Source organism: Physcomitrium patens, chromosome 16 (genome assembly GCF_059467195.1).
Source record: "Physcomitrium patens ecotype Gransden chromosome 16, ASM5946719v1, whole genome shotgun sequence".
Taxonomy (NCBI): Eukaryota; Viridiplantae; Streptophyta; class Bryopsida; order Funariales; family Funariaceae; genus Physcomitrium; species Physcomitrium patens.
In genome coordinates, this window is record NC_143425.1 from 7,687,641 (window position 1) to 7,712,766 (window position 25,126).

The 25,126-nt window shown below is 38.1% G+C and overlaps 3 protein-coding genes across 5 annotated transcripts; all 3 read right to left on the reverse strand.

Moving 5' to 3' along the window:
* Positions 1-6,413: 6,413 nt before the first annotated feature.
* Positions 6,414-11,170, reverse strand: LOC112293891 (ABC transporter E family member 2). The gene is made up of 11 exons (XM_024543850.3): positions 10,931-11,170; positions 10,686-10,771; positions 10,290-10,387; positions 9,881-9,998; positions 9,500-9,589; positions 9,080-9,384; positions 8,706-8,901; positions 8,274-8,459; positions 7,714-7,983; positions 7,235-7,480; positions 6,414-7,000 (listed from the first exon to the last, which is right to left on the reverse strand). Exons 1-11 carry the CDS (start codon positions 11,031-11,033, stop codon positions 6,881-6,883), a joined length of 1,818 nt encoding a protein of 605 aa, XP_024399618.1. The 5' UTR covers positions 11,034-11,170; the 3' UTR covers positions 6,414-6,880.
* A 1,357-nt stretch (positions 11,171-12,527) lies between these two features.
* Positions 12,528-15,896, reverse strand: LOC112293894 (putative apyrase 7). 2 transcript variants are annotated; one of them, XR_016507026.1, is made up of 3 exons: positions 13,318-15,830; positions 13,010-13,172; positions 12,653-12,861 (listed from the first exon to the last, which is right to left on the reverse strand). XR_016507026.1 is itself a non-coding variant. In XM_024543853.3 (2 exons), the coding sequence occupies exons 1-2, from the start codon at positions 15,311-15,313 to the stop codon at positions 12,668-12,670; spliced, it is 2,190 nt and encodes a 729-aa protein (XP_024399621.3). In that variant the 5' UTR covers positions 15,314-15,896; the 3' UTR covers positions 12,528-12,667. The 2 variants fall into 2 exon arrangements, 1 of the variants encoding a protein (XP_024399621.3); XM_024543853.3 differs by lacking the exon at positions 13,010-13,172 and having other exon boundaries at positions 12,528-12,861; positions 13,318-15,896.
* Positions 15,897-17,703: 1,807 nt separating this feature from the next.
* Positions 17,704-20,150, reverse strand: LOC112293892 (uncharacterized). 2 transcript variants are annotated; one of them, XM_073539489.2, is made up of 4 exons: positions 20,014-20,150; positions 18,912-19,889; positions 18,335-18,424; positions 17,704-18,193 (listed from the first exon to the last, which is right to left on the reverse strand). In XM_073539489.2, the coding sequence occupies exon 2, from the start codon at positions 19,629-19,631 to the stop codon at positions 18,981-18,983; it is 651 nt and encodes a 216-aa protein (XP_073395590.2). In that variant the 5' UTR covers positions 19,632-19,889; positions 20,014-20,150; the 3' UTR covers positions 17,704-18,193; positions 18,335-18,424; positions 18,912-18,980. The 2 variants fall into 2 exon arrangements, with proteins under 2 accessions (XP_073395590.2, XP_090112988.1); XM_090256862.1 differs by having other exon boundaries at positions 18,335-18,434.
* Between the last annotated feature and the right edge of the window lie 4,976 nt (positions 20,151-25,126).

Genomic DNA, 25,126 nt, shown 5'->3' on the forward strand with positions numbered 1-25,126 from the left:
ATATGAATAGGATAATTTGATTTTTTTACCATGGATTTGTAGTATGTAGCATTACAAGGTTTGGCATTTATGTTAAGTGTAAGTTTCAATTATTCCTACATTGGTGTTGGGGCACGAGTGCAATTTGTCATGCCAAAGAATTTCAAGACTTAAAGCATATAATTCTATTGAATTATAAAGATACATCTAGGTAATTTGATACACTCTACTTTGAAGTAAAATGTCATATCTCTTTTATTTAGTTTCAACATTAATCTTAATTATTTTTTAAAAAAATGTTATTTTAAATTTAGATATTAATTGTTATTTCAATTAATTTACTAAGTTTAAATAATTATCAATAAATAATAGGCCATTTACATATAAGACAAGTAGTAATATTTTTTACATGTATTTCATAATATAGAGATTGTAATTACTTTCTTTCTTAGAATAACTTTATTTTTTAGAGAAAGAATCAATTTTGTCTTATTAGGCTCTAAAGACTTGTTTGAATCTATTGAATATTTTATGGATTTTATAAATAAGGTGTCTAGTTTTAAAAAAATCTTATGATTATCTAATATATACCTCTTTTTTCAAGTAATTGTAGAAAAACACAATCTTGAAATTTGTATAGTAAAGTTTTCAATCCTTTTGTACTACTAATTCTATCATTATTTTGACTATTTTTTATTTTACAACTGGTGAAAAAGTTTTTTTATAATTTATTTTAGCTTATTTTTCAAAATAAAAAGTAACTAATCTTGCACTTTTTTTGCAAGGTACTATTAGGTTTAAGCTTAGTTTTGAATATCTATTTTGTAGAAATGGATTGCTTATTAGATGGAAGTCTAATAAAAATTCAGGTATTTTTTTTTATTGTCGATAGATTTCATTTCATTTTCTATTGAAGTTTTTCAATTCTCATCTTTGATAGCTCAAGATAAAAATAAGACTTAATATTTGATAAATCAATAAAGTTAAAAAAAATAGACTTATATTTATTTCAATAGTTTAATAATTCATTTATTAGCACAAATCATTCAAAGAGAGGTAATGATGTTGTTGAGTGAACACTTTAGTATCCATTCACCTTCTCTTCCATCATCAAAATATTTGATAGTAGTTTCCGGTTCAATAGAAGAAGTATCATTAGTATTGTAAATAAGCCAAGTATCAATATTTTCGAATTTTGTATAATAGAGTATAAGGCTCAATATTGGAGATAATATAGGAGAGTCTTTAGATGCAAATAGGAGGCTCAAGTTTGATATTGGAAGGTTTAATGAAGTAGAATCTAAGGTGGATATAGAGGATTCTTGATCTTTATAGTTGTCATAGGCTAGCATAGTGACAATAGATGATAATGGGCCTTCAATTCCAACATCCTTATCATTACTAGTAACACTATGTATGGCCCCTTTAGAATAGAGTATTTGGAGGGATTTGGCACTAAGAATTATTATTATAGAGTCTAATTTGAAAAAATAAATTTCATCAAAAGTGACTTAAATTTTATAAAGAGTAAGAAGATATATTTTATAATCCTTTGATTCATCATCAAGTTTTAGATAGATTCTAAATTTTTATTTAAACCCAAATTTGTGTCTTTATATATTATTTTTTTCTATAAAGCAAAAACATCCAAATATTTTTATTAAGCATACATCTAACTTTGTTGTATAAAAAAGGTAGTCAAAAGGCATATCTAAGTTTATTTAGATAAGGTTGTAATTTATAAATTAAATAACAATGTAGACACCTTTAGTACAAAGGAATAAAGATATAATCTTGCTTATTAATATGATTTGTATTGTGTTTAAAATAGTTCTATTTTTTCTTTTTGATATCCTATTCTATTGAGTTTTGCAAGCAACAAACATTTGACACATGATACATTGATTTTACAGATACTTGATGAACTCTTGCAATATAAGCTTGTCTCTTTGGTTAGATCAAACTGAGAAAATACAATTGGAGGTTTATTATTTAACTAATATATGAAATTTCTTAAATATTTCAAAAAAATAATACTTTACAATCATGAAATAGATCCATGGTTTCTTAAAAAAGTTGCCAATAAAAATAATAAAATAACATGAATGAACTAAAGACTTGATGAATCTTCTAACTATAGTAGCCTTGCATTTCTTCAAATTAAGGACCAAGTACATAGTACTTATAAGACTTTAGAATCAAAGACATAAATCATTGTGTGGTTGGAATTCCATCAACCAAAAGTAGAGGCAACTATTCAAGCTCTACCACCAAGACATTGTTATATAGGTGGTATTGACTTAAAAAATATTACAAGTAGTAGTAGGATACGTCACATGCTTTGGAAAAAAAACAAAAAATTTATTTGAGGAGATAATGACTTATCAATTGAAACAATGGATATGATTCATGTTGATGAATATGCAGAATCAGAGATTATTAATGAACCTTTATGCAAAGAATGGAGTCATGCCTTGAAGGAAGAACTTGATTTTTTGAAAGATCATGATACATAGAAATTTTTATTTTTATCCAATGATAGAAAGACTATAAATTCAAAATGGATTTTTAAGATTGTTTTTGCTAGCAATGGCTCTATTGAACATTTTAAAGCATGATCGGTTGCAAAGGATTTTATTTAAGTAAAAGGTCTTGATTATCAAGAAACTTTTGCACCAATCGCTTGTCTTGCAATAATTTACATATTTGTTGCAATTATTGCTATCTTTAATTAGAATATGTTATAACTTGATATTATTTTAATTTATTTAAATCATAAACTTAAAAAAGAAGATATTTATATGAAGATTCTAGAAGGTTTGGAAGTTCCATCAAAACACAAAGGCAAGGTGTTATAATTACCAAAGACTTTATATGGTTTGAAGTAATTTGGACATGGATGGAATAAGAGTTTGGATAAATCTTTATTAAATCTTGATTGGAAGTACTCAAAATTAGACCCTTGTTTGTACACAATGTATATTTAAAGACTAATTCTTGTAATAATCATCTATGTTGATGATATACTTATTGGTCACAAGAAATTTGAGATCCTTATAAAATACACGAATAAATTGGAAGAGTCCTACAAAATGAAAGACCTTGGTGAATCTAAAGATTTTCTTTGCATTGATTTTTTACAAGATAAAAAAATGGTACTATTAATTTGAACCAAATTAAGTACATTTGTTGAAAGTTGGAGGAATTTGGGATGGAAGATGCAAAGGTAATTGTTACACCAATGGTACAAAGTCATTTTATTAAGCATAAGAATGATGAATCTTTGGATATAAAAGGTGTAAAGCTTTATAAAAAAAGCTTTAGGTTCATTCTTGTATCTTGCAAATAATAAAAAATATGACATTGCATTTATTTGTTAATACTTTGCTCAATGCATGGTACATCCTTATATTTTGTATTGGCAAGGAATCAAATGAATATTAATTACTTGCAAGAAATAAAATATTTAATATTGCAATATGGAAAAAAGAAAGCAAATTTGTAACTTGTAGGCTATAATGATGCAGATAGAATAGGTTGTGTAGAGATACACCATTCAATAGGAGGTTATGCATTTATATTAGATGAAGCAATTATCCATTGGTCAAGTAAGAAGCAATATTTAATTTTTTTTTTGTCAACAAAAGCAAAGTATGCAACTTTGGTTGTTGTAGCGAGGGAGACTTTGTGGCTTTGTAAATTACTTAGGGATTATAATATTCTTGAGCTAGAAAAGATTCTTACTTATGAAAATAACTAGAATACCATTGCTATTGCCAAGAATCCAACCCACCATGGTTGTACAAAGCATTGAGATACAAAACATCATTTTATTAAGCAATGTATAAAGAAAGGATAAATTGATTTGGAATATTGTTCCACGAAGCAGATAGCTCCAGACATCTTCACAAAACCTCTTCCTAAAGATAAATTTTTAGCTTTTAGAAATGTGTTAGGTCTTCTTTTAGTAGCAAATTAAGTCCCACTTTTGGAAGAAAAGTATTGAATGTTCCATATTAAATGTACTGAAAGCTGTGACTTATCCAGCTCTTAACTAAGACATCAAAAGTACCCTTCCCTTGGCTTCTGGCACATTTTGTTTGCAACAAATGATGTCCACCCTGCTTTCATAACACATCCAGTTTTCATAACAAAATCTGGACCAAGGGTTGGTTAGTCTACTTGAATGATAGATGTGACCCTTCAAGTAGTCAAAGATGATTCATTCATTGTCCGTGCATTGAAGTATTCTCTGTGTAACAATTTTGGTAGGATAATTCAAGCACATTTCTCTTCTTTACTTGATGTAAAAAATATAAGTTCAGTGTTTTTGAATGTGAATTTTTTACGGAATTAGGAATGGTGCCTGGGTATGGGCATGTCATCGGCGAAATGTGTCTGGATTACAGAAGGTCTAGGAAGATTCTGGACGTGGTGTGGTCTGACTTGAAATGGACTGCCCAGAACACGGAATACGAAGGCCGAGGCAATGGCAAATGCTCACAGACAGAGGATGGAAGTTGAAAAATGCTTATTTGTAGTCAGAAATTCGCAAGGCTGAGGCTCGGGCTGCTACAGCCGAGGTCTTGGTCCCCCACCCTTTATTCTGCACATTTTCTTTGTAGGACAAAGATCAATCCTAAGAGCAACAACAACAAACTTCTCACACTGCTCCGGAGCTTCTCGTCTCGCGCAGGTTGTTTCAAGATCGATACCTGTTTCTACACCCTCAATCATTTAGCTTGCTAACTGGGTTACCTCTATTATATATATTTATATATGTATTTATTTATTTATTTATTTATTTAGAAATTAGAGTATTAATTTCAGTATGACATACAATCGAAATTGCTCAAAATATTTAACTGAGCCTTTTTCCTGAAACCAATCATGTAGGCCAATGAAACAAATAAATGTTTTTAGTAAAATTAGATAAAACCGTCGCAGATGAATACGAAACTCCAGAGTAACATATGGCCCTAGGACATACAATTGAAAAAATTGCAACAAAATGAAATCTCATGTCGAAATGAGTAATCCGAAATAAAAAAGAGCACAGCATCAGACAGACTAATTCATACACTCATACATAGAAGGCCTAGAATGATATTCTGAGGAATCATCAAGCATGGCATCAAATCAATCAACCAGTGGACACAATGACTTGTCGGTATCCTTGAAAGTTTGGTGATCAGACGACGAGGAAAATGTCTGCTCAATCTGCAGGTTTGATCAGACATCGATTGTGGGGAGACCAACAAAAAATTCTGGAAACTAAAAGTTGAGGAATTGAGTCATGGAGGACGCCAATCGAAGGCCACCCTCAACATGCCACGAATCCACAAAATTTACAAAGAAACTGACAAACTAACGAACAAAGCAACAAACAAGCAAACAGACAAGCAACCAAATAAAGCTTTAGAAGAAGCAAGCATATTCCGGACTTCAGTGTTCTTACCTCGAAGCAAAGCCGGTGGTGCCACGTTGAAATGCACAACTGCTGCTTTCTGAACCCCATGCAATACATTTCTTCGTTGGAGAACTTCGATTGCTCAGTGCTTGCAAGCGAGCATCCCAGTCCCACAACAAAGCTGGACTCGTCCAATGGTGCTGAATAATGGGCCGTAACACACAGATCCCGAGTTCCTTTCATGATTCGAAGTTCTGACACAACAAGGCATAATAGATTCTCATCTGTGTTGACAATTAAATTGCCGTCTGTAGCATTCAACTGTCACATCGATTGTTCTTTTATATACTATCATAGATCATAGTGCTTTTCTTCTTTGGAATTTCAAATCCCTTTCTCTTCAGAAATTGAAGTTCATCATTTTAGTTTTCTTGTAATGGTGACGATTTCTCACGTCAGTCATCTTTTGACCTTTGAAGTCGCAACGGTTTCCAAGAGTAGCGTGTGCATGTATAGTCGCGGAGGAGGCAATAAAGGAGCAATGGTCAGAAAGCGAACTAGTTTCTAGTTTGCATCCTTGTTTCAATGTTCTTCGCTGCCTTCCGAGATAAATAAATCTTACAGCCATCGCAGAATGTGCACTCATGGGCTCGACAGATTCTGCAAGACGGTTATGTCCCCATCACAAGTACTTCAATTTATTTGCCTGATCGAACACTCTCCCTAGATAACATTTTACATCGAAGTGAAGAATGTTTGCACCATTTCACTTCAATGATTACCATTGTTGACCTAGAGATAAGGCAACAAACATGAGGTCGAACTGGCACGATCTCGGTACCAGTAATTTTATGAATCCCAATGATGAACAAGACAAAACGTATTGTAGTTGCCCTGTGAATTTTGTGACACGTGGAGCTTACAGAAAGCTTGACGAAACATGTTCATGGATCATTACAGCTGGGTGTGAAAATGGTGCACAACATCACTACTTAGAAACAAGATTGATTAGACCATCAGTGAATAAGACTAAGATTTAAACATCGATTATTATCCAAGACGGCTCTCCCCTCAGCAATTCCAGTGAAATGTCCAGACCGCCGAGAATGAGATATAAATAATACTAATAAATGCCAGCATTTAGCAGTTGTAGAATATAAGCTAGGATCAGAACTCATGCATCATGCAGGTTATGCGTCACGCTGCTAAAACTAATTCTCGTGAAACACAACATTCCCTTGGTACTGAACAATAATTCGAGGAAAAACTCCAAGAAAAGACCACAACTTCTGTTGCGCTCAAGGTCAGTTCAAGGATGTTCACTCCTGGTTTGCGCCACAATAGAGGTAGCTCAAAGAAGAACCCAGCAATGGTTTCATTGATGTGGCCTGGCCTATGACGGAAAACAAATGGTACAATATACGGTTAGACTGGTACTATGTACCCTCACCCAAAACTTTGAAGCAAGCAAGCGAGCTCTATGCCGAGCATTTAGTCGTCTAGGTAGTAGTATGAGCCTGCATTCTTTTGCTCCCTGTCCTTTGTCGAATCCAGCTTGTTGATGCGAGGCCTGTAGTTGGTTGGGTCACGCCGGAAGGTGATGTCCAAGTGCTGTTATTGCAAACCATCCACGGGATTAATACCAACATACACAATAAACTAAGATTAAGGAGAAAAGAAGGTGAAAGTGAAGAAAAGGCATAAAATAGTAATATGCTACGTACAGACATGGAAATTAAAAAGAAATATCTAGTTAAAAGATGAAGGGAGCTCTACCCAATAGAGCTCTAACGCAGAAAAACACACTAATGCTGGTAAGAAATGTTCCCAGAGTTCACAACTCACCGAGAGGAAAAGGTTCATTCCTGTTAGCAAACTCTGGGGTGTGTTTGCTATACAATCGATAGATGGTTGACCTTCATACACAATCACTCTGTCTGCCAAGTATGTGGCCATGATGAAATCATGTTCCACCACAAAAGCAGTCTTCTTTGCATGAAGGATGAATCTCTTAATAACTTTAGCTGCAACAATACGCTGCTCAGAATCTAGGTATGCACTTGGCTCGTCAATCAAGTAGATATCTGCGGGCTGTAACCACAAAAGTCAAAATCAGTAATATGCTTCTCGAGGATTGAAATGGCATCAACCCCCACAGCGCCCTCTTTGGACTCTTCAGCTGCTGCACACTTAAAACAAATACAAACATTTTTGAAGAGGAAATAATACGACTAAAAACCACTTCAACTACAAGTAAACATGAATATGAAAACTAATTGAATCGACGAGTACATTAGACGTGAATTATAAAACAAAATGATTACCTTGCCAAGGCAGAGACACAGTGCCACACGTTGGAGCTCTCCCCCTGAAAGGTGAACAACTTCTTGGTCCATGAGAGCTTCAATCTGTAAAGGCTTCATGACATCGGTATTGAACTGTGGATGCATGTAAGAATCCCTGATCTTCTGATGCAATAGATGTCGTACAGTTGATGTGAACTTGGGACTGATTTTTTGAGGCTTGTAAGACACATTGAACTCTGGAACCTCAACGTCACTGTCGGTAGCCTCATCAGGCTTAAGCAAACCTGCCTGAAAAACTCACCCTAATCAATCAAGGGATAGAGAGAGCAGCAACCCATTTCAAGGATATGAAACATAGAATTTCACAATCTTTAAGTAAAGCACTTCACTACACTCTAATGACCTACTAGCTAGCATTTGAATACTAAGTTACCACACAAAAGTGAGCCATCTTGATCTAGTTAAATAAACCATCAAAAAAACCGTTAGACGGTCTGACCAAAACAAGATATAAACAGCTGTCACTCAACCCCAAGTGCAAAAACAATTGTCCAAATCAAATGAGAAATCTAACTCACCAACATTCGGATGAATGTTGTTTTGCCAGTCCCATTTTCTCCAAGCATAACGATAATTTGGGAGTCAGTAAACTCTCCCTCCTTAACCATCAGTTTGAAGCCACCCTGTGTCTTTGACATCTGAGGGTATTTATATCGTGCATACGTGCGAATCTCTTCTGCACTCTCCTGAGGAGTCTCAGCAACCTGCAGTTCACCACCAAACCACAATGTGTAAATCCCAGCGTATGAGGTGAACCTCGGAATATTAAAATTGTAAGTTGACATCATTTCACCAAATTCAACAATACGTAATTATCTGCAATTCAAACGCTACACCTGCCCAGTCACATCAAGAGTTCTAAATGCTTAGATTATAAGAAAACCCATTGATGATAAAGCCCTCTAGTTAGTCGCTCTTACGGAGGAGTCTAAGCGTGTGGAATTTCATACCTTGAAGGTCAGGGACTCATCCCTAAATCTTAAGTTTTCAGTGGGCACAAACCCAGCTAGGAAGATGTTGATACCTTCTCTGACAGAAAAGGGCAAAGTCACTACTCCATAAGCTCCAGGCTTCCCGTAAAGACAGCATATAAAATCAGAAAGATAATCCAACACACTCAAGTCGTGCTCCACCACAATGACATAGCTGCACAAACAATAGACAATAGAGGTAAGACTTCCACCAGGTTATATAAGGTCTTTACCTTCAATAGGGAACAACGAATCATTATCTCATGATTCAAGGCTACAAATCAGCGACACAATTCAATGTTTAATGCATATCAATCATTAAAAAGCTACCAAGGTCGAGATAAGTTTATCACCTGTTGGGACGGAGAAGAGAACGCACAACTTGGGCAGCTTTCAGCCTTTGCTTAACATCAAGATAACTTGAAGGCTCGTCAAACATGTAAATTTCAGCATGCTGTGTTGCAACAACAGCAATAGCAAACCGCTGCAACTCTCCTCCAGAAAGGTCACCAACGTCACGGTCAAGAACTTGATTGAGGTCAAGGTCTTTCGCCAGTTCAAATCTCATCTCTCTCTCATCCTTCTGGGCAAGAACTTCACCTACATTACCCTTTACGGCTTTGGGGATGTGGTCGACATACTGCGGCTTGATGATTGCCTGTGTCCAATTCACCCAATAAGAAACACTGCCATGATGTTGATAAAAATGTAGCCAATTTGTGAGAACTAGTCGCGGCTAAGCCAAGGAGAGAAAAATTATACAAGAATCGTACCTTCAAGTTGTCCTCCAAAATCCGAGTGAAATAATTTTGAAGTTCAGAACCCCGGAAATAGGTCAGAATTTCTTGCCAATCAGGCGGACTCTACACAATACCAGTCACAGCTCGTTACATATCCTCAGAAGGAACAGATATTGCGATCAGACATCAGCCCCATTGCCGGGACCAACTGGACTCATGCGATTACGACATAGTTCCTTTGGATAATGCTTGCTTCTCTTTTTTGACATCCAGGTTCTGAAAGATCTCCACAACACCTAGAGAGATGACAGCTGCAAGTCCTAAGTTAAAGTGGCAAAATCATCCAATCCAAGCAAAGCACGGTTCACACATCGCTGCAATTGAAAGGTGGCATTTGAGTGAGGCACCACTTACAAGAAACCGTCCAAGGTTTGGCTTGAGTTTTCCAGCCAAAACCTTCAGGGCAGTTGACTTGCCAATTCCATTGGTTCCAACAAGCCCCAGTACTTGTCCAGGCCTCGGAACAGGTAATCTGTACCATGTACAATTCAACGCCAAGTTATTGAAACGCAAGATCCACTGTAGCCTTCAAATTTTGTGCTTAAGTGATTCTTCAGCACTGGTATGTTCGTCATTGGTCGTCAAGTGAACATTCACAGAAGTAGTTCTGCAGAAAGGCACTTCCAACTACCGGAAGAGCGATTGCACAACCCATTCCTCTGCCAGAGGCCAATATAGTAAGTCGAAATGGGCGCAGCTCCAACGGCAAGGGAAGAGTAGTCAAATATGAAAAACGATGCTGGAAATTACACAATCAAAGCACCTGTGCAGCTTGAAGGTGTTGGGACCATAACGATGAGTAGTGTCTTTGTCAAGATCCTTCGGCAGATTAATGATCTGGATTGCTTCAAATGGGCATTTCTGGGGATAACAAAGGACAAAAACAGAAGCATAATTATGAACGATCTTCTTCCACATTTAAAGAAAGAGTAACCAGATCTCACCGTTGGTGAAGAACTATACTAACATATTTGTCCAAAATAAAAATCCTAATGGCTAGCTATCTACACACAGTTCAACCTCAGCCGCTTCGTAGAAGAAGTCAATACACTAAATCAAGTTTTCAGACACATGAAGAATCACAAGCGCAACCATGTGCCTTTAGAGAGGAAATATCTAACTATCGAAACATAAATGAAACTGCGACAATCGGACACACCTTGACACAGATACCACAACCGATGCACAGCTCCTCGGAAATGAATGCAATTTTGGATTGTGAGGTAACCTCAATGCAAAGTTTCCCTGCAAACGTTCACCAAGAAATCAAGCTCTACCCATTCGAACTTCACGACACAATCCAAACCGGCAAATCACATAAGTTGTTCAAACCTCTACAATCGGCAGAGCCTCACCCAAATTGACAAAGCCGCAAAAAAAAGGAAAACCCCTACCCTAACGTACCTGTCTTCACCACAGGACAACTCTTCTTACATTCCTGCCGGCATTTCTTCGGCTTGCATCTATCCGAGCTTACAATGGCAATCCTAGTCAACCGGTTCGACATCTTGATGTCGTACCTTGTTCCCTCTCACTTCCAACCACGGCGCTACACTTGGTGCACCACCCAACTCTTGGGAAAACAAACCCACACCCTAAATTGGAGCAAGACCCTCCCAGCAGCCCAAGCAGCCACAGGTAAAGGCTCTAGAGAGGAAGGGTTTCTGAAGCCACCAACCCTAATATGAACCTCATGCGAGCCCAAACCCGACCAGGCCAAACCTCGCGCTGCTCTTGCAGCTCTTCGCTTTAGCGTTGGCTGTACCCAATCCCATTGTGTTCGCCACGTAGCCCTAAGTGGGTGTGGTTACCACAAGCCTACAGCCCCTTCCTTTTCTGACCCTCAAACTCCACCTCGGTCCTTTTTCCTTTTTATCTGGGGTTTCCAAGTTCTGGGGTTCTTTTGGATTTTGGCCACAGTAACTGTTATCTTGTCTGCGGCGTAAATCAGAATGTTTATCCTGCACAAGTGATAATGTTTGATGGGCTCGGTGGGGGGGATTGGAGCTGGAACTGTTTCGGTTAGATCTTGTCGGTTGTGCTGTGGTCATCAAAATGGTTGAGGTTGTTATATTGATACAAGACTTGCTGGTCCTTCGAGATTTTCAGGTCCTTCCCTGACATGACCCTCTGACCACGGCTAATTACTAATTTTAGGAGTGAGAGTGATTTTTCAATTTAGAATGGAATTCCAAGTACCGTGTTGCGTGCACTCAACCAGTGTTGTCATCTGGAAGATGCCTAATCTGGTTGATTAACCAACATTAAAATGTAGCATTGAAATACTTCTCTATGTCGTTCTTACATTTTACACCTAGCATGTTACTTTCAGCAGATGCAGATGCGCTGCTATACTGGATTGTAATTGACTTTGCAATTCGACACTCGGACAACAATAAATTATTGTTTTCTCCTTTTGCATTCGATTAGTTGCCTCTTTTTTCTACCTAAATATAAGACAGTCACCGTTACGAGCAGTGTGTGCTCAAAAACTTTGCATGTAGACAATCACCAGAAGAGCACCAAGCACGACATCAGTAGCCGGCACATTACTCAATAGTACTAAATATCCATAGTTTTTGGGTTTTAGTCCTTTTCCATGACTGTTCATTTGCTGGTGGTTAAATAATGATATAGTTATTAGAATGAGGTCAGATCTTCAACAATTCAAAGGTAGCTTAATCCTGAGTCTGTTTTGGATGATTGAGATTCTATCATCGGCGCGAAAATTATCACTCCCAATAGGTCAGTTGAATTTGTACTGAACCAGCCAGAGAATCAGGTATCCGATGTCTAAACGCTTTTTAGGCTCCAATGATTGTGGTATGATACAGATGCGGTGGCCACAACATAAGATCTGAGACACACGTGGCATATAACTCCAAAAATCAACAATTTAAAACAAAACAAACAAAGCCGCAAAAGGAGATCACTTTGGAACAGAAAATAGGTCCACGTAGCAAGTACGAGAAAATCAGAACCAAACAAGTAAACCCACGCAGGAGACGAAAAGAATGGAATTTCCAGAAGTAGTAAAAATACAAGGGCTAATGGCTCTGTAGAAACAAACTTAAGATTGTAACGATAAAGCCAAATTAGGCCCACAAATGAATCAAACCACTAAAATGATGAGGAACTGCGTCATAATAATATATTGAGTTCATCTCGTGAAGTAGTCCGTCGACTTTGCAGCCTACTTCGATCAGGGGTAATCTTGGCACTGGCTACACCAGAAGAAACCAACATTTGTAAACTCTCAATTGATCCTGTAGAAGGCTCGTCCGTAAATACCGAGTTATATCCTGGCTGTGGGCTCAGTGGTGTCTTCGAGTCACCTGCAAAAACATGCTTCCTTGATTGTCAAAGTGCCCTTCAAAATCTCTGGTGGGTATATCAATGACCGATGGAGGCCGGAGATTAGTGAATTCAAGATGTCAACGACACCTTGTAACAGCTTAAAACATTCATTCGATGTGAACTGACATGGCTACATCTTCGAGCAGCTACTTCGTTCGGCGGTCATAGTATCCTCCTCAGAAAATGAAGAACCTTGAGTGCTTGGCTACAACTATGCTTTATGCACACGCGCTCATCTCCATCGGTGCATTCACGTTTCCAATCATGAGTATCTCGAAATGGTAGGTGACTTGAAAATATGCAGTATTGGAAAAGCCTCAGTGTAGTGAACACAATCACAATTGAGTATTTCGATCCGAAAAAACCAGTGCGCAAACAGTCCAATGATTAACGCAGGCTCATGAAAGGCACTTAGAGCAGACATGGAGACTCACCACGAGTGCGCAAGTGAGGGGGTAACCAGCTCGCAGGCATGCCCGAACCCGAACTCGAAGTAGACACAGGGAGATATCCTCCACGACGCCTAATTCGCATTTTCCATTGGTACCAAGTAACTACCACCAGAATGGATATTAAAAGTAGCAAGATCGCCAGCGTTATGGCCAAATTCGGATCATGCCAAGCAATGCTCCCAGAGCCTTCGTTGTCGTCAACAGGATCCAGTGCACCAGCTTCCCATAGCGCAGCACCTAAAGTCCAGGAAAAATCTCCTGAACCTATTTGAATCTGATTGTCCTGAAGATGCAAGCCCTCTCGAAGCAAAGTGGTCACATAAGGTGACCGAAAACAATACTGCTCAATACTAGGTTGCGGATCTACGCTACGTTCGGCTACCTTCCAAGGTAACTTACAAAAGTCTTGGCCTTTCGCCAGTAAGTCATCAAGTGGTGCGTCTTGGGATAACCCGAAAAACTTGTACACAACATAAAAACCCGCCAGTCCGTAGAACGTCCCTTGGGGATACGGCTGATGCTTACCAAGTGCGCAAGGAGGGAAAGAGCAACCCTGAACAGATGAAGAATTGATGATATCCTCAGCCAAGGCTTGGCAGGTATCCCAATTGGGAGCTCCTAGCAATTCAACCTGAGCGGCAGTTCCCACATCAGAACTAGGAGCGTTGCGTCCAGATCTACGCGCGGGCAGAGGAGGAAGAACGCAGTGAGTAGAGCATTTATACGGTGCCCTGTATCCTGTTTGCAAACAAGGATGTTCAACCTCCAAGAGGTTACTGCTACGTCTCTTTCTGTCTCTCTTCGTGGCATTTTGTGCCCTTAGCAACAACGCCACCGATTTCTCGAAGGCATCGTTTAAACCAAGCCCAGCATATGAGGCTGCGTAGAGATGGTGCTCTGTAGAGCCCACGCTTAGATTCATCCCGTATTCACCATGAGGAACATCTCTCGGTTCAAAGGTGACTTCTAATGACGACCCCCCTAGATCCAAGGTCCCGTAATTGGACAATTTTTTGGGAACATTACCCAGCCTTCCAAACTTGTAATTCAGCGCTATCCAGCCGTAATATGCTTCCTCGATGCCCTTAATTACCTTCACAGAAGACCGCTTGCATTTGAAAGGCGAGTTTTCAAGAACAGTCCAAGCTTGGTCGAGAATCCAGTCAGACTGGTCTACTGGCAACCTGCGCAGTCCAGCAGTGGCTAAAAGAAAAACCTGCGTGTTACGATAAGCGTGTCGGGGGATGTGCCTGCCCGCCCAATCCAATAGCGGCCCAAGAGCATTCTCAATCCCCGTACTATTGAGATACAGTTTGTCTAGCCCAGGCTCTGTCTCCACTCGTTTGTACAGGCGCTGCTTCCCATTCACAACTTGCATCGGGGCGCCAGGCAAGTGCGTATTCGTCGTTGGATCCACCATGACTGGCAATGAATCCTTCGGGGAGCGAGCCCATCCATGGACATGAACTCGAGTACCCGTGCTACCACCATCAAGCACAATTGCGAATTGCAGCGTCGCTCTGCGCAAGTAAGCTCTCCCGAGGAGAAACCCCAAATACACCAATGTGATCCCTAGGACAATCAACACAGAAATTGACAAACCACGGCACCACCAACGCCGGCTGGAGGGCTGGCTCCCTGGATAAGGCGCTGCATCGCTCCCCAAAGGTCCGCTCCGACTCGGTTTCATTACCTTAGGTCCAGCGGATCCATCCTTGCCAGAACCCACAGAGGGAGCCGGAGCTTGGTACCCATAAGCTCCACCTCCAGAGTCTTCCACGGGGACCTTCCAATATGTGGCGAAACTTGGCACAGAAAGGGAGCTTCTCAACCCAGCATTCTCTCGTCTGTTCCGTCCGCCTCTTGCAGGGGTTGGAACAACGGGCGCAAAGTTCGACAGCTGCACGAGATGCTGACCTGATGAAGAAGAAGACGACGATTGCGAAGCAACATCATTGCTACCAATTCCCGTGCCCATAGCCCCTCTCTCGAACTCCACCCCGCGTGTCCCACGCACGCTCCTACACCAACCGAGACTAATCCCATAGCCCGTTCACATAGCCTCGTCACAGACCACCACTCTCACCATCACCCACCCTCTCGCACCAAACCCTCCACACACCACCTACAACGCACAATTTACCAAGGTCGCCACCCCTCACGGGCAACCACCCACATCACCACCATCCCTTGACCAAGCCGAATTCCATCGCCAAACTTGCGCAAAAAACACGCCCAACCTTAAATTAACACATTCCAAACCCTTAGCAGACAAACAATGACGGCAGATGCTCAGCGCATTGGAATGACGGAGAGATGGCGGCACTGGGCGAGATCGGTACTGCAGGGTTAAGAAGATGCAAATGGGTATGTCAGGCTGCACAAAGGGTTTTTATGAAGGAAAAAAAAAAAAAAAAAAAAAAAAAAAACACTCCTCGGCCTCTCGCTCTCCCTCTCGCTCTCAGGAAGTCGTACACGGTTTTTCCCAGTCTCCGCTCATTACGCCTCCTTCCCGGCGGGGTGTGAGTTTTATCGCCGCTGTGTGTGCCGATGCTTCATCACTCTTTCGTGTGATCGATGACGTTGTTGGAACAGTGGCCCCAACAGACATTCACCGCCGAGATTGTGTGCTCCGCGCCCCGACGACGACTAGTTGTGATATCTGTCCGTCTCCTCCCTCGCACTCCCTCGCACTCCCTGGCACTCCACTTTCTCTCGCCCCTCCTGCTGCTGCTGCGGGATGTGCATCGTCGGTGCGCAGCCGGTTTCGGTCCCAGATTGGCTCGGTAATCGTTCGTCCGTCTTATCGTTCGTTGGTGGGTTTCTTTCGGCGGGTGCTTAGTTGGCGTGATCCATCTGTTCCCTTGTAGTCGTGGTCAACGGTAACGTTGTCGGAGAGAATGGCACCGACATCGTCCAATATTTGTGTTGACTTTTTTCATAGAGAATAATACAAGGTATCGATGTACAGCTAGATTGAATTGTCGATAATTTATGAAATTTTATGTGCTTTCAAGAGTTTAACAAACAATTTGGATACATGTGAAGGAGTGATTTATTGGAAAAAAAAACTTGAGATTCAATCATGAATGTTATATTTGAACATGAATTATGAAATTTATTATTTTGGAGTGAGGGTTAACCGCCAAATAATATACAATATATAAATTTGACAGAGTTCATCATAATTTGTAAGAAAAGACACTTTAGTAAAATTAAGATGTATGTTGTTAGTGCTTGAGTTCATCATGTGACCAAACTTAACAAAAGTTATTGTAAAAAAAAGGTTAAAATTATAAGAACAAAAAAATGAAAAAAAAGTACAAAAAAAGTAAAAACAAACAAACAAACAAACACAAAACTTAATTTTAATAAAACTTCAGATTTCCAAAAATACCATACAATGTAAACAAGACTAACAAAAACTTAAAAACCTTAAATTGCAAGGTCGAAAATATCAAGGTCACATGATATTTAAAATATTATTCAGCTTGCATTTATCAATTGTTTAACATTACGAAGATGTCAGAGATAATAACAAAAAAAGATTTTATAATGTACGTTCTTAGAATTTGTACGAATTACTGCTCAAAATAACCAATTAAAAAAACACAATGAAATTAATTAAATACTCAATTATAAACAGAATATGTTTAAAAATAAAACATTGATAGAAATCATACTAGTTTGCAATTGTGAAAATGATGTTTTTACAAAAATCTTGAGATGGCAAAATATTACAAGAATATATTCATAGAGAGAGAGAGAGAGAGAGAGAGAGAGAGCCAATTTCTACACCAGAAGTACTTTATGTATAAGGGAAACAACAAAAGTACATACATTTCTTCTGCAAATTTTAAGTTGTTATGAAAAAACGTCGTTTGAGAAACACTACACTATCTTAATACACGTATTTAGTTTTTTGAACATAGACTTCAAAATTGGCAAAACAATTATTTATATGTCAGAAGTTTTAGTGTTGCAGGACGAACCCTCTATGAAAAGCAAATGGTGGTAGAACCAATGTAAAATAGTGTATTATTAACTATTCATTGATTATGCAATACATTTGTTCTAAAGACCACATTAAACCTGACACACTTCACGCGTGTAGAACCAGATCCAATCAATTCAATGAGAAATAATGACTATGTCCCAGCCTAACAGTAAATTGGTAGGTCGTCTTTTACACAGAAAATAGAGTTGGTTAGCCCTTACAAATCAAAATGTGTTATAAAATAATAACCAATCCTTCACAAATGAAATGACAGAGACTAGCCAGAACTTGTTGTTATAGAAAAGAAAACCTGATGACATCCACCTAACACATTGCGCAAGGGGAACAGGCATTCATTGATCAAATACAACTGACTTAAATCATAATTTTCTGCTTATTGGAGAAAATCAGCCAAGTAGTACTGTGATACATCAGAGCACGTACATGTCATAGTAAGCCGTTCCCTAACTCGTGTAATCTATTGACACTGCTCTACAAGTCAAAACAGAAAGACAGTGCCGTTAAAAAACCACATCGAATGAGCAATTGTGCAGAAGCTCTATTTTAGAGTACTGCATTACAGCTTCCATGATTTCCTCAAGTTTGGATTCTGAAAGAAAAACTGTACCCGGTCACCCCGCAATTTCCATCCTTGTTGAGTTGCTCCTAAGCTCAAAAGGAAGAGATGTATTTCATTAAAGGGATCATGCAGGTAGAAGAAACTCGACGGCCGCCACAAACAAGATACACCCTTCGTAGGATATTCTATGCTGCTCCATGTAATCCATGGTATGTATGAGAACGTACAAATGTGATTGCAATTGTAGCTGGAGTAGCAGAAGATATGAATTCCACATTAAACTGCAAAACCGCAAGAGCAGGAAGGCAGAAATTGAGATTAGGTTCTAAAGCCAATGCGGTGATTGAACGCCATGTTCATGCAGTACGATCCACACGATGAACAGACACCACAACTCTGTCGGGGAGATCAAGACAAATTACATGAGCGGCGACCTCAAGTTCCAAGCACTGAGATGTTGCACCAGGAATCGCCACCTACAGTTTGTGCTCCATGTTGTTTATCAATGTTTTCTGCAGCACACTAAAAAAATCTAGGTTACCAATCGGTAGGAGCAATAACTGCTGACTTTTTTACTTAAAAATAAAACAAAATGAAATAGTGTGATGAGCGTCATGAGTTTGAGCAGCTTTCTAAATGGTAGAACTTGTAGCTCTCTAAATGGATGCACTTGTAGAACTCCTCACCGACAAATGGGAGGTGTGCATGCCAAGACTATGACTATTATTTCACACATCGACTTAATTTATGTCACATAGTGACTAATTCCAGAACTTATGTTTAGTTTGTTGAGTGCTGATTAGCTATTGAACAATTAAATTCATCTTCCACAGCCTTTTGTCAAATGAGCTTCATAGGTTTGATGTTGATAATTAGCATGCAACGGATTCCAAAATTCGACGCGCAGATTGACGAATTTAAAAAAAAATAAAAAAATAAATCCAATATCATTAACTGATTTAAATTACTAAATGGAGGCTCTGTGTGCGAAGTGCCCACCTCCGAATCAGCTGCTGCTGCATCCATTACAATCGATGGGGCGATGAGATAAACCCCGCAGAATGCAATTCATACGTTTCTGCGGGACGAAGGGACAACCTGAGACACCATGGGTAGCACTTCGTCACGCTTACTCTTCAAGTAATTCAGCAACCCTATGACAGTGCTTTGCTGCCTGCCCTTTCGTCTCGGCGCACCATTTCCATGAGACACAGGATCGCTGCTTCCAAACCCTCCCAAGCTACTTCCACCAGGCAACACGCTCTCATTCGACGCCAGAGAGACAAGAAATGCGAATGGCACTACCCATACCATAACAACTATGAACCCAAGCATCCACAGCGTACTGACATAAGCGCATCTCGGATCAGTTTGAAAGAAGCGGATCCAAACCACATGGCTTAAAATCAGCAGGCCCGCGCTTCCAAGAAAATCGCATGACGTAAGGGAAATGTAAGGGAACGTTTTCAGCATCCGGTAGTAGAACACATGGGAGACAATTCCAACGCCGATAGAAACCACAGGAAGCCCATCAACGACCAACAAGATCACATGGAGCGCGATCACAAACTTGATGACGTAATTAATAATCCTCCTTGTAAGACGAGTGTACTCTTCCACGAGCTCCGCCAAATAAACCAACCCTGTGCAACAAGATACCAAGCAAAATAGCACGAATAGGTAGGCTCCTACAATCACCACGAGCGTGGCCGCCCTCATTACTGTCAACAGACGATCGCTGCGCAAGCAGTTCTTCAAAGAAAATCGTTATTCTCAGAAGATGATGAGTCCTCCTCCGACACCCCACAAGAGAACTGGCAAATGAAACGTGGGGGGCGGGGGGTCTGCTGGGTTTAAGGCTTCTGTCGAGCTGATGATCCCCGTATCTCGAATCCACTTCAGGAACCTCCACTTCCGAACTCATTTAGCAAACAGACTTGCGGAAGGTGTCACGCCCCAGCCATGCCGAAGAATACCCTGCAACGCGATTTCGTCATCACAATTTTGCAGAAGCAAGACGTTTACATTCGCATCATCGGCGCTTCACACTGAAGCGTTGAGCACGACTAATTGAGGCAGCGCAGAGTGAAAAAACGCCTACCCAACAGGGATCAAGCTGGTGTGAAGGTCGTGGTGGATCTGTTTCAACCCCAGGGTCGCATCGACGAGGAATCGTGGCAGCGATTTCGTGGTTTGTTGCAGGGAGCGAGGCTTCGTTCCCCCCCCCCCCCCCCCCCCCGCCCCAACGCTTCGCAGTAGTGGTGCTCATCCCTTGGAACCGTTCCTCCCCCTTTGGCCGTGGGTGCGGCCATGGGTGCCCCGATGTTGCGACGTTTTTGACATGTCCACATGTGATAATAGTACTGATAATGCATTTTAACGTGCAAAAGAGAATTTTCTGCAATTTTAAATTGATATGAATAGATGAAAATGAAGGATTGAATTTAGAATGAGACATTGAAAATAAAGCAATAATTGTTCTTAGGATTAGAATATAGTTTTTTTTTTTTTTTTTTTTTTTTTTTTTTTGGCTTAAGTAGTCCCTTTATTTATTTATTTATTAAAGGCCTAATTAAGCTAGTAAAGTGCAGAGTCAAAGTATTCTTTTACTTTAAGTTATTTACAAAATAAATATAAGAAAAAATCTAGTATAATTTCTCTTTATCAATTATTGTTTGGTTTTTCCATGTCCCAACAATGGGATGCCATATTTGAATCTAATAGAGTATAGAATGTTCACTCATCAAATGTAATATGAGTTATAATTTTTTTTTAACTTGAAACATATTTCTAAAGAAGTTCTCTAAAATAATTTAACATGTAGCAATTGGTTTTAGAAATATTTTAAATACAAGTTCAAACAATAAATTATAACTTCTAACAAACAAATTTGCACTGCAAATTCTTTTAGTGAAGAATAAGAGTTTGACGTCTTGATTACAAATATGGTGACTTAGTCTTGATTGACTACACCAATTTTCCTACAAAGAATTGTTTTATATTACTACTAACTATCATATTAAAGATTGCAAACCACTATCCATGTATTTATATAATAAACCAACATGACAAAAAATATAATATTCAACAACAAATATGATAATAATAATGTTATAAAGAATGTGGTAAAAACACCATGAGTTGATTTAAGTGTGCAAATCAATACAATAGAACAAACTAATAACAAGTTAGTAAAGTTAAGATTAAATTAACAAATATAAACATTGCAACAAATATTAAACAATCTAATAGCATTATTGTGCAATTATAAATGAATTTTATACAATGATAGAGCTGGATCATTAAATTATTTAAATTAGATTGATATATTGTATATAATCAATAAATAAATAAAAATAAATATATAGATGTATTGTCAAGTCAAAACACATTGTTGTTAAAATATACCTTATATATCATAAGCATATGAAATAAAAGACTATTATATTATAAAATTAGAGGTGCTATTATTAAAAGTACCATATAAAAAAATATATCTTTTTTAACTTCAAATTAAAAATACTATTTTAAGATATTAATTCACTAACAAAAATATGAAGCTAATTAATATCTAATAACTTAATGTTCAAGGTTTGGAAGCAAAAAAAGCTATTTTTTAATACAATAGAGTATCTACATAAGTGGAAGTTTTTAATACTTTTATACTATAAAATATTACTTTTGCAATTAACAAAATGATCAATAAATATTCCAATCTAATTAATGATCATAAAAAAATAGAAGAAATTAAAAACATGAAAATAGAAAACAACATAGAACATCTTATCAAATAGTTGGATCTAAATAAAAGAAAATAAATCTCTTATTACTAATAGAGGCTTAAACCAACTTAAATAATCTAAGTTAGAGTTGCAAATTAGAAAATAATTATATAATCTAAAGCATGATGATACATTTGTAAAAGTAGATACTATAAAAGATTATAATTATAGTAATTAATTAGATTTTTAATTTCAAAAGAGAATGCAAATTAAAATGAGCTATAAAAGCATATTAAATATTTACATTGCTAAACTTTAAATATTCAAAGACTTTATATTATTGATTATTAGATTGATAAAAATCAATGATATAAAAAATATGTCAATAGTTGACATCCATAGCAATCCAATTATCATGGATATACATAGGTACTCAAGTAAATATCTATATGATTAGGTAGAAGTAGGTAAAAGTAAATAAAAATAGATTAATTTTATAATATCTTTTAGAGTAGCTTCTTAGAAGCTTCATAGACATTGCTTTGACTTTACATGTGTTTGTAGTTGATTGATAGGTTAGAAACCTGGTCAATAAATTAACTATGTGTTTGTAGCTTGTGAAAAAATTTAACTATGTGGCGCACATATAGAAAACTTGCCTTACAAGTTATGATAAGTGTCTTGCAAAGTCAACATGTTTTGGAGGTCTTATAAAACATCACGACATAATTCTTAGTTAAGAGTATGTATGGATGCAAGAGTGAAGCCTTCTTCACTCTTATGAACATCTTTTTAGTCATTAGTCTTGTTTTAAGACTTTCTAGTCTTCTTGTTTTTGAAAATAGCCATTTTAATTTAATATTATATCATCTTTGAATAATTTTCTAGTTCTTTTCAATGACTCAAGAGTGTATTCAAGATTTTCTTTCTTTGAGATTCATGTCTTTGACAAAATGACAAGAGTACTAACTTACTGTTTCTGTATTGTTTTAGAAGTGAGTGGATTATTTCACTTCTATTGTTGTGCTTTGAAGGTTGCAAACTATCCACCTTTAAATAAATAATTTTATTTTTCAACTTTGATCTTTTTCTTAAAGAGAGTAGATTACCCTTCTTTGTGGAAATTTTTATTTGATATTGAAAGTTGCAGATTATCCTCCTCTAATTTAACTTTTGAACTTTTTTGAGTTGCGTATAGAAGAAAAGATTATAGATGCTATTCTCAATAGAAGTGAGAATAGATTTGCAACTATTATAGATCTTCATGAGCTTACCAACACTTTAAGAATAGAAATCTCATGTATTTCTAATAAGAATCATAAAGGTCCTATTCATATGTATATAGAAGAAGTTCAAACTTTGCAGTAAGACATTATGCAATTAAAAGAACCATATAAATTGACATCACAACCAAATCGAGGGAGTTTTGCTTCCACAAATATGATGGAGAAAAATATTAGTATATTTTAAAAGTTTGATAGAATAAGATCAAAATTTTAAAGATTTTTGTAATAAGTCAAGCTCTATCTAAGGTTACATTCCTTCTAATATCTTGATGGATTTACTCAAGTTGGTGTTAGGGACATATTCTTAAGAACTTTCTAGAGAGAAGTTTCTAGAACCTTCTAGAAAACAAGCCTCTGGAACCTTCTAGAAGAGAAGCCTCTGGAACCTTTTAGAGAGAAGTTTCTAGAAGCTTCTAGAAAGGAAGTCTCTGGAACCTTCTAGAAGAGAAGTTTCTAGAAGCTTCTAGAAAGGAATCCCCTGGAACTTTCTAGAAGCTTCCTAGTTAATAGAAGTAGCTCGAGAAGTTTCTAGAACCTTCTAGAAAGGAAGCCTCTGGAACCTTCTAGAAGCTTCCTAGTTAATAGAAGTAGCTCGAGAAGCTTCCTAAGTAGGAGTATATATAGGGATCGAGGCTGAAGAGTTCTTTAGTCTTGACAACACATCTCTTGGAGTTCTAGCTCACCTTTCTGGTGTTGTTCTTGTACTCATCTGTTTAATCTAGTTCTGCCACTTCTTTTTGAACTTCTTGTTAGATTTCAAGTCTGTATTTTGTGTCCGTGACAGTTTGTCGAAACTACACTAACTTGAGATATCAGAGCTAGTTCTTTCTTAGTAGAGTGTGGATTACCCCTCTACTTGAAGGTATACTAGCATTTTTTAGAGGTTGCGGATTACCCTCCTCTAAACTGATACTTCTTCTATTACAATATTGGAGTCATATTCTTCTTGGAGAGAGTGGATTACCCCTCTTCTTGAAATTCTTAAGGCGTTTTATATGTTGTGGATTACCCTCCTATAAACCAATATTGCCTCTTATAGGGTCATTTTTGTCCTTCTTTTAGAATGGCCGGAGGTCAAGACATTAGTATGACAGAAAGTTTGGAGTCTAAGTTAGATGCTATTATGAATGCCCTCACTACGTTATCACAAAGAACTGCAGAGATTGAAGGAGTGGTAGCAAGGCTTCATAATGATGGAATATCTGGGATAACACAATCTAAACTACACCAGCCTCAAATTTTGGCACTTGGAGAAACAACTTTACCTCAGGTTCGACAAGAACCACTAGTTCTACAACATAAGGAGCCTCGAGTTAGCCTTCCAGATAAGTTTGATGGAACACGTTCCAAATTTTGAGGATTCGTCAGTCAAATCAGGTTGATAACAGTTTTACAGCCCGAGCGATATCCAACGGAGGAGTCACGTGTTGAGCTTGTTGGAACCTTACTTACGGGACAAGCTCTATCATGGTTTGCTCTTTTGTTTGAGAAACGATCATCCATATTAAACAACTTCGAAATCTTTTTGGAAGCATTTACGGAAGCATTTGATGAACACGATAAGGTTCGATGGGCTACAACAAAGATCCGGTCTCTACGACAGGAGATGCGTTCTACATCAATCTATGCTTTGGATTTCAGGCAATTAATATGCGACATCAATTGGGATGAAGAAGCGTTGATGAGTCAATTCTATTGGGGTTTAAGAGATGATGTGAAGGATTTGCTGTTAACTCTTCCTGATCCACGAACGCTCAATGAAGCTATTAGCCAAGCTGTGAAGTGCGATAATCGCCTATTCCAACGTCGCCAAGACCAATGCTCAAGACAACATACAATTCGCCATGCTCCAACTATGTCGGCAAGCAGTGTGAATTCGCATTCAGAGGTGGAAGACATGCAAATTGATGCGGTACGTATCAAATCTCTTACTATAGAAGAAAAAAAGCGACGTATGGAGGAAAATTTATGCTTGTATTGCGGTAGAGAAGGCCACAAAGTCGGAAACTGTTCCAAAAAGCAAAATCGAGGCATAGTCATGACTAGGGGAGTATTTGTTCAGGAAAACGAGGATGCCCAGCCACAGTAGGAACCGTGCGGCTGAATATTGAAATATCCCAACAACAATCAGGTTCCTTTCTTTCTGCCCAACCTGCACTTTGTTTTACAATCCCTCTGTTTATCGGCCCTCAAAAACTGAGAACCT